The following is an 8599-nucleotide window of genomic DNA, read 5'->3' as shown; positions in this document are numbered from 1 at the left end:
AAATACTCTACTGGGCTAAACCAACTTACTTTTTCCCCGTTCTAAAATGTATAAAAATTGCCACAAAGACCTTAAAAACCAAGGTCTTGTTTGGAGCCAAGGTTGATTTTTTTTCTGGGGAAAAAATAGCTGAAGTGGATCAGACAATTACAACCTCCCCCCAACAAATAGAGATGCAAAAGACAGGTCTAAAATACTCATTTTTTGTTACTTTAATTCACAAGAGAGAGATAAAGCTAGTTTCACCAATTCCCCCACCTGAGACCCAGTACCTAGGACATAAATTTAGTTGATTAAAGCCTGACTTCAAGAGCAGTTAACATTTGATTTAGTAACATTGCCAGAGAACATGGACTTCGGAAAACCTATCACAGCGACTCAAAAAATTAATTACTGGGGTTCTGAGCTTCCATCGAAAAGATTAAAAAAAAGTTTCTAGTTTTTTTTGTTGCAGAGATTGAACCTGAAGGTTGATCCAATTGCTAGGGGGGGCTGTAAATAAAAGACATCTAATTTTCTCCTTAAAGTGCTGTTTGGTGGGGAGTGTCCCTGTTCCGCAAGGGGTCTATGGGAAGTAGGCTATGATCTTTTCTTACCTGTTCATTCCACATGCACAAATCTCAGCTATTATCAAGCCTTCTAACTTTAAGACACTTGAGTTCCACATGAAAGAAGAGCTCAGGGGATTACTTTTGGCAGGTTTTTGGTTTGGGGTCACTTTGGGTTCATTCCTGGATTGAGAGGGCTGCTAATTCTGTATGGGGATCTTCAGAGAAGCTAGGAAGCCCAGGAGGCAAGAGCTTTTATGAGCTGCCCACCTCTCATGGGAAGCAACAAAGGGTGTCAGCTTCTTAAGGTCAATGCAAGGGAGAGGCTAAAAAAGGGAAGATTTCTCTCTCATGGAAACTTCCTGTAGACTATGCAGAGTAGCTGAAGAGGAGGGGAGGTTTGCCCCTGATTCGATTCGAGGCCTCCTGCCACCTCCATTTTCCCACTCCCTTAGTTTGGAAGTAGCTAGGAGCATGACTCCCCCCTTCAGATTTACTGAAGTAAGGAGTAGAGGAGGGGAGCTCTGCTTCCAAGGGTCCAGAGAGGTTCAAAGAAGTGGGACTCAATTCTTGTGAGCTGTAGGTCTGGAGCATCAGGATTTTGTGAAGGGCAGTAGATGGGGACACCAATTAGCAGGACTCCTTCTCCCTGGCTTCTTACAGGTTTGCTGGATCAGGGTGACTTTCTAGCAGTTCTCAGGTGTTTGAAAGGGTCTTACACTTAATAATTAAGGAAGGTGAGGCTCCAGCCACACGTGTCAGTGATTTGAGTCTTTATCCTCCAAGGAGTACTCAGGACAAACAGAGAAGACAAACCCTAAGATTCTTGAAACCTCTAAGACAAAACGGGAGTAAAGAAAAAAACAAAAAACAAAAAAACAAAAGCTTTTTGGAAAAAAATGAAAACAAAAAAGCTGCCAATCTTCCTGGCCTCTTCAAACAAAGAAAGGGCGAAAAATTCTCTTTTCTGAAGTTGTCCACAAGAGACTTGATCTGAAGTTGTTTTTCAGTTGCTTATGACTATTTGTACCTAAATATATGAGCACAGAAATTCTTTCTTAGAGAAGATGAGTTATGTGCTAAGCTTGGAGGTTTTGTTCAGTCACACTGAGTTCCTTGCAATCCAAAAAGCCCCCAACCCTACAATTATTTTTTTTAATTTAAACTTAAATTAGTGTACTTACCCAGTCTGCTGTAGAGTTATACACATTTCTACAGTTCAAAAAGGGCTGAATGATTTTCTAGCTCATATTCATCAATCATAGTGCACCGAGACCAGGTCTGGGAAGTTTCAGCCCAAACAGTGATCTGTTGTAATTGCTAAAGTATGTGCAATAGAGATAGTAGTAACCACCTAGCCATGATCAAAAAATGTCCAAAGCCAAGATTTCGTGGATAAGATTTGCACAATCCCCTGAAAAAGCTTTTTCTTCTAAGTACAAATCCTCTCCACAGGGAATTATATCCCTGCTAAAACCATTCCAGTCTCGTAACAAGTTGCCAGATGCAGAACAGGATCCCAGGGTCAAGACCCACTGAAATCACCAGGGGCCCTTGTGTGAATATAGGAATACATTTTTAAGCCAGAAGGGACTGCTATTATCAGCCAGTCTGCATGGCACAAAGCAAAGGACCATACCCTGTGCTTTCTGTATCAAGCCCATGATGTCTGGCTGGAAGACAGATTTTGAATCAAGATTGGATGTCCTTCTAGCACTCTTAGCAATGCTTCCCTACATACATGGTTCCAGAGGTTTTCTGCCTTCTCTGCTAAGAAGCCATGTCTTATTCCTGGTTGGAATTTGTTTAGGATGCAGGATCTTGCAAAGAAGGGATACTTCAGACTCCAGACACCACTCCTGTACAGTAAGGTTCCACTTCTGGAAAGGCTAAATATATGTTGGCTGTACATGGTATGAATACATATCTGGTGCTGTTATGTGTCTGTGTACCGTAGTATCAGACTAGCAGCCCATCTAACTATGATAGTAGCCAGTAGTACCTACTTCATAGTAAAGTGCAAAAAGTTCCCAAATCGGTCAATCATGGAAAAGCCATCTCAGAGGAGAGGATTTTCCTAGCCATCCTCCTCCATTAGGTAGGGGGTCAAAAGTTCTGGGTCCTATTCCCAATCCATCATGTAACTTTAGACAGGTCATGCTACCTTTCTGTGCCTTGGTTTCTCCATTTGTAGAACAGGGATGTTATTTATGCCTTATAAAACTGTTTGGATGAAAGCTGCTATCTAAATGCCTGAAGAGGCTTTCAACCTACAACATAATTACCTCCGTTCAGAGGAACATGTGGAACCAGAAAGACCCTTTAAAACAGACTGCTCCATTGTTCCATGACATGTTACTGTTTTGATTCAAATCAAAACAGTAACAACACTTAGCAATCTATTCTGCTAGTCAAGGTGGTGTTGGCACTTAGAAACAAAAATCACAGATTCTCCAGAAACACTGGGAGGAAAACGGATTGCTGGGTCTGCAGTATGCCTGTGATCTCCTTCCAGATTCATGCAGTGGCAATGAAAAGGCTCTTTGGAACCATTAGCATGAGCTATTGCTACTGTCACCCCACTTCAGCGACAGAGCACAGGGCAAGGAAAGGCTAAATTAGGAACTGGCTACCCCTTGCACACATGCCAAGGCATGGCATGCAAGGCCATTTTCCTTGGCACACCACAGTTGACCCAGACTTCGGGCAGCTTCTGCCAGCAGTTGCCCAGAGCCTGGGCCAATTGCAGCTGGGAGGCTGCAAACAGCTGCATGGGGCTCTGCAGCCCCGGCACCAGTTCCGTGGCTGCGGCAGATATGTGCATGCCTCTGGGCACATGGCTGGGAAGGGGCCTGGGGCGGCGCAACCCCCAGGCACCTGTGCAGCTGCTGCTGCCATGGAGCCAGTGCCTGCGGCGCCTGGCACAGCTGTTTACAGCCTTTCAGCTGTTTGCTACAATTGCCCAGAGCCTAGGCCAGCTGTGGAAGGCAGCCAGGAGGCTGCAAACGGCTTTGCTCGGCTCCGCAGTCCCAGCACTGGCATCATAACAGGGTTGGGTGCACACACAGATTGCACCACATGGCAGAGAAGTGGCTGGGGCAGTGCAACCATGGCTCTTCACCCACCATCTGCCCAGAGGCGCATGTACAGCTGTCACAGGGTCGGTGCTGGGGCTGCGGAGCTGGCACAGCTGTCTGCAGCCTCCCTGCTGCCTGCTACAACTGCCCAGAGCCACAAACTGCTGCACTGGGCTCTGGAGCCCTGACACTATGGTGGTGGCAGGTGCACACATGGCTTGCAGTGAATGGCAAGGAGGAAGGGGCTGGGACAGTGCAACTCCGGCCCCTCCACCGCTGTCTACTTGGAGGCACACATGCATGCAGCCATCACCAGCAATGAGGATTGGGCCCCTTGCGGCTCCCCCATCTCTGGCATGCCAAGTCAAAAGGTGGGTGGAGGTTGGGGTGATTTTGGCACTCTGCCCAAAAACGTTGCTGACCCCTGGGCTAAATGTATGTTGGCTGTACATGGTATGAATGCATATCTGGTGTTGTTATGTAACTCTACAGCGTGGGACAATGAAACTAATAGACTGCATCAGACCGGTGGCCCATCTACCTGTGATAGTCAAGCTAGATGACCACAAAGTCAAGTGGTGGGGAAGGAGCTGGCAAGGGACAGGATGGAGTTAAGAGGCCACATTCCCTTCCCATTCACTCTACCTGGTCCAAAGCACCCTAAATAATTGCATGCTAGCTGATGAATATGCAGGATGGAGTGTGGTATCGCTCCCTTACTCACCTGCTGGGAAAAAGGCTGTGAAGCTGTAAAGCTTTTAAGAGAATGCTCCAAGGTCTCCAGATGCACTGTTGCAACAATTAACAATCATTAGCTGTACATTGTTTCCCACTCTACAATATATGGACAGTATGGTGATTCCAAGCCTCAGGGGCATGAGGGAGAAGGCCATCTGTCTTAAGTACCTGACACAGCCTCAAAACCAGATGAATGTGTCCCAGAGGCAATTTACCTGGTTGTTTCACTGTGACTGTTGTCAGCCCAGAGAGATCTTCTGCTCGCTTATACCACCGGTCACTGGGATCCAGCAGCCACTCCTCCACCCTGCAGTCATAGGCCCCGCTATCCCGCACAGTTGCATTCTGGATGGTGAGAAGGTATAGGCCAGGAGAAGGGCTCTCCAAATGCAGCCGGTTCTTCAGGTCATTCAGTGCTGCCAGGTCCCCATACTGCAGGGTGGCCTGATGGTTCAGACGAGCCACTGTCTCTTTCTCTGGGTGGCCAGACTTCCACACGAACCATTCCACAGAGAGTTGGGAAGAAAGGCTGGTTCGGTTGGTGACCAGGCACTCCAGCGTCACCCACTGGTTTTCCAGAATGGTGAGGTTCTTCTGGGTCTGGTTCACTTGTAGGTGGTTATCTAAGAAAAGAAGCAAACAAAAGGGAAAAAAAAAGAAGCAATTACATGACTGCAATGACCACAGTCCTTCCTCCGGCTGAATACTCTCCATGTCATACTTACAGGGACCCCACCACTCATGTGATTTGTTTCGTTAAGCATCTATCACAACCTTGGGCACAGTCAAAAAAAAAAGGAAGGCTTGGATTTTCAAAGAAGCCTAAGAAAATTAGCTTGATTCTCATGGAAACATAGGCACTGAAATCCTTTACATGCCTTTGAAAATCCTTGACTAAATAAATAAGTCAGAAAGCACCCATTCACCCCAGCATATGAGGACATGGAAGTGTGGCAGACACCACAATCCCCTAATAGGATTTGAGGATTCCAAATGCAGGGACTAGACTATTTGGGGTTGAAGGAGGTCATGCTTCACACGGATATCACTGGATTGGGAAGTTTCCCTACATTTGACCTACAACTTTGTAGACATGCTGAGGATGGCTACAGTCAGCTCTTTAACACAGTATCAGGTGCATCCCAGACTCCTAGCAAACTGGCCATGAAACCCAGGGCTGGGCTTCCTTCACCCAGTACACATCTTGACACTACCAAGCAGAAGTTCATGCCAAAGGATCTTCCAAAGAAAGTACTGAATGTGCAAAACAGAAGTGATGTAAACGTGGTGATTGGGAACAACCCTCCCCCCCCCAACATGCATCAGTCCCCCTCCTCCCTAGTCACTCTTTGAAGTCTGTGTTTCTCCAGACCGCAGTCTAAGGATTTGTACAGTGTTGTCAACAGCTGTGACTGGTGACCTTCCAACTCCACAAGCCATATGCTCTAACCCAGGAGTTGGCAACCTACAGCCTTCAGGCCAAATCCAATCCATGAAGCCATTGATTTAGCTTGCAAACGTGGGGCTTTGGCAGCATTTGATGGTGGTGGGCTTCAGCAGTGGTCTCCCTGCAGCAGCATGGGTTGAGAAAAGTGGCAGCTGCAGGAGCTGTCCCTGTACTGTTTCACTGAGGGGAAAAGAAACAGTGGCTGTGGCAGGGGCTGCCTGGAACTGGAGTGTGCCATCCATCCCACTTCCTGAAAAGGATGCCAACTGCTGCTCTAACCCATGGCTATGTAACTAAACAAGGCACCATCTAGCAGAGTAGCTGGTGATGGATTATCTCTGCTGTAGGGTAACAGACTTTGTCCTGCCCAGGCCCAGCCTCCTGGAATGAGAGGACTGCACGCTGCACACACCTATGGCATCTCTTCCAGCCCTGCTGGCCCCCTCCTCCACTCCCAAATCCCTGAATATTCTTCCCCACTGGAGGCACCCAACCCACAAAGGGCGCATGCCACACCTAGCAATCTGTTTGGGCATGGCAAGTTCCCTCTGAGAAAGCTGCACCCATAATACACCTCTGAAGCAAGGCATAGCTAGGGAAAATGGCCAAACCTTCAACATCTCTCAGAAATAAAGAGCCTCTGTGGCCCATATAGGTGTAGTAGAGAGAGACATATCTCCCAAGTCCAGCCTTATTTCTTCCATTTCCCAACTCTGCCAATGCCATCCTCCGCCATGGAAACCACCAGCAGAGTAGATTTCTCCCTCTCTGGCACCCATCTCATTAAACTCATTACTCGCATCTCTTATGCAGAGTACAAAGGAAAAGAGACCATACTTCCCACACCTGCTGGGATATAGACAGAGTAAAAATCAAACTGAATGAAAAAGTTCTGCCATCTGCAGAGCTTTCCCCCAGCACATGAATGTTGGCTCTCACTCAGTTTGTCACTAGTTGCTGCTCCAGCTGCATGACAATGTCTCAAACAGACTCCTTCTTTGCTCCTGCAAGACCCCTCCTCCCCACGCTGAAGGAGGCTCAGGCTAAATAACCAAAAACTGCTGGTTAAGATGAACATACAAACTTTAGTCATGGGCTAGCCAGACCTAGCCTGAACTTGACTACCTGACCTAGGCAAATCAAAAGCCTGAGAGATGGAAAAACAACCTCAATTTCTTCTCCATTAAGACCTGCCCTGCTAGAGCTGCCAATCCCTGCTGTCTGCCCCAGCAAGGGAGACTCAACTTCTAGCAGTTCTCAACTCATTCAATACACCACACAGCCTCTCCGTGGCCATTTCCCTCCCCCTATGTTCTCTCTCTGCCCAGTCCAGCACACGGATAGCACCAGTCATTCCAGGTGTGAAGGGAGCAGGCCCTGGATCTACCATCTCACTGCACAGACAGGAGAATGAATGACCTTTATGCAGAAATGCCCAGGTCAGAGGCTAAATGTGTACTGTCCCAACCTGAATGGAGGAGACATCCCATACCAGCACTGAAGAGCAGGGTGCAGGCAGCCACCCAGCAGCCAACAGCTAGAAGCGGGATGACTAAGTAAATGGAGAAGGGAAGCTTGCCCTCCCAGCTTAAGGGGCAAGGCTTTTGCTGTGAGGTGAGGGAGGAGCAAAAGGGCCCAGTTGGAGGACAAATACTTGACAGAGATGGGAGGAATGGTTTGGCTCAAATCTCTCCCATGAGGAGAAGTCCAGGACAGCTGGAGTTCTTGGGAGAAATGATCTGTGGTGAGGGGGGTGAGAGGTATGTTTCTTCCAGGCACCACCAGGACCTGCTCTGGCAGCATCCTCCCAGGGTACTCCATGTTACCTGGCTGCTTGATTGTGACTTCAGTTCGCCCAGACACCTCCTCAGCCAGCTTGTACCAGGCATGGTTGGGACTGAGCAGCCACTCCTCCACGTGGCAGTAGTAGCTGCCGCTGTCGCTGACCTCGGCCCGCTGGACGGTAAGGCTGAAAAGCCCGCCAGAGGAAGACCGCTCAAATTGCAGCCTCCCCCTCAGGCCCTCCTCCTCAGCGTAGGTGCCGTACTCGAAGGCAGAGCTGTGCGTGGTCTTCAGGATAAGCTTGCCATCGGCATCAGAGGGCTTGTGGACATACCACAGCACGGCAAAGTGAGAGTCCGGGCTGGTCTGCGATTTCACGGAGCAGTTCAGAGGGATGGGCCTGTTCTCCACCAGGGTGATGCTCCGCTTTGATTTGCTGACCTGCAGCTTGGTCACTACATTGACAGGCAGGGGAGAGGGAGAGAAGGAGGCAGATCATTAGTACAGTGAAAGAAATCGGGTTTACAAGAGGATGGAAACAACCCTTCCGCCCATGCACTGTCATACTCACTCTGCTTCAGATCACATCATACAACACTGAACAAAAGCCTCGATCCACAGGAAATTCAAATCCCCTCTACAAAGGCTCCTCTTCCTCCCCAGTGTATCCTTGAGTCGTCCCTTGAGGTCTGGCTTCTTACAGGAAACTCTGGTCTCATTAAAGGGCCCCACCTTAATCCATCCAGATGCAAGGCATCCAGCTGAGCAGGGCAGTCACACCAAACACTAGCTCTCCAGTGCTCATTTAGCAGCATCACGTCTGCTAAATGACTTTTTCCACCATTAAACTATGCTTGTTCTAGCCTAAGCTCCTGTGCTGCTGACCCTACCCCACTGCAGCCATCTCAGGGAAATCTGACATCCTGGAAAGGGAGGAGCCACACAGATAGGGACATTAAACGCGTGCCATTCAAGAAACAGATGCTGAGATGGAACAGAGCTGGCAG

At 48.3% G+C, this 8599-nt stretch overlaps 1 protein-coding gene across 2 annotated transcripts in view; it reads right to left on the bottom strand.

Annotated features, from left to right (window-relative positions):
• Nucleotides 1-8599, bottom strand: part of IGSF3 (immunoglobulin superfamily member 3) — a 141076-nt gene that overhangs the window by 4467 nt on the left and 128010 nt on the right. For both annotated transcript variants that reach the window (XM_090059333.1, XM_090059341.1), the window contains 2 exons: nt 7637-8047; nt 4579-4986 (listed from right to left, as the gene is read on the bottom strand). In XM_090059333.1, coding sequence (XP_089915459.1) covers nt 4579-4986; nt 7637-8047 — 819 coding nt within the window. The remainder of the gene's footprint in view (nt 1-4578; nt 4987-7636; nt 8048-8599) is intronic.

Source organism: Crocodylus siamensis, chromosome 1 (genome assembly GCF_052110815.1).
Source record: "Crocodylus siamensis isolate JL-2025a chromosome 1, ASM5211081v1, whole genome shotgun sequence".
Taxonomy (NCBI): Eukaryota; Metazoa; Chordata; order Crocodylia; family Crocodylidae; genus Crocodylus; species Crocodylus siamensis.
This window is presented reverse-complemented; position numbering and strand designations above follow the sequence as displayed.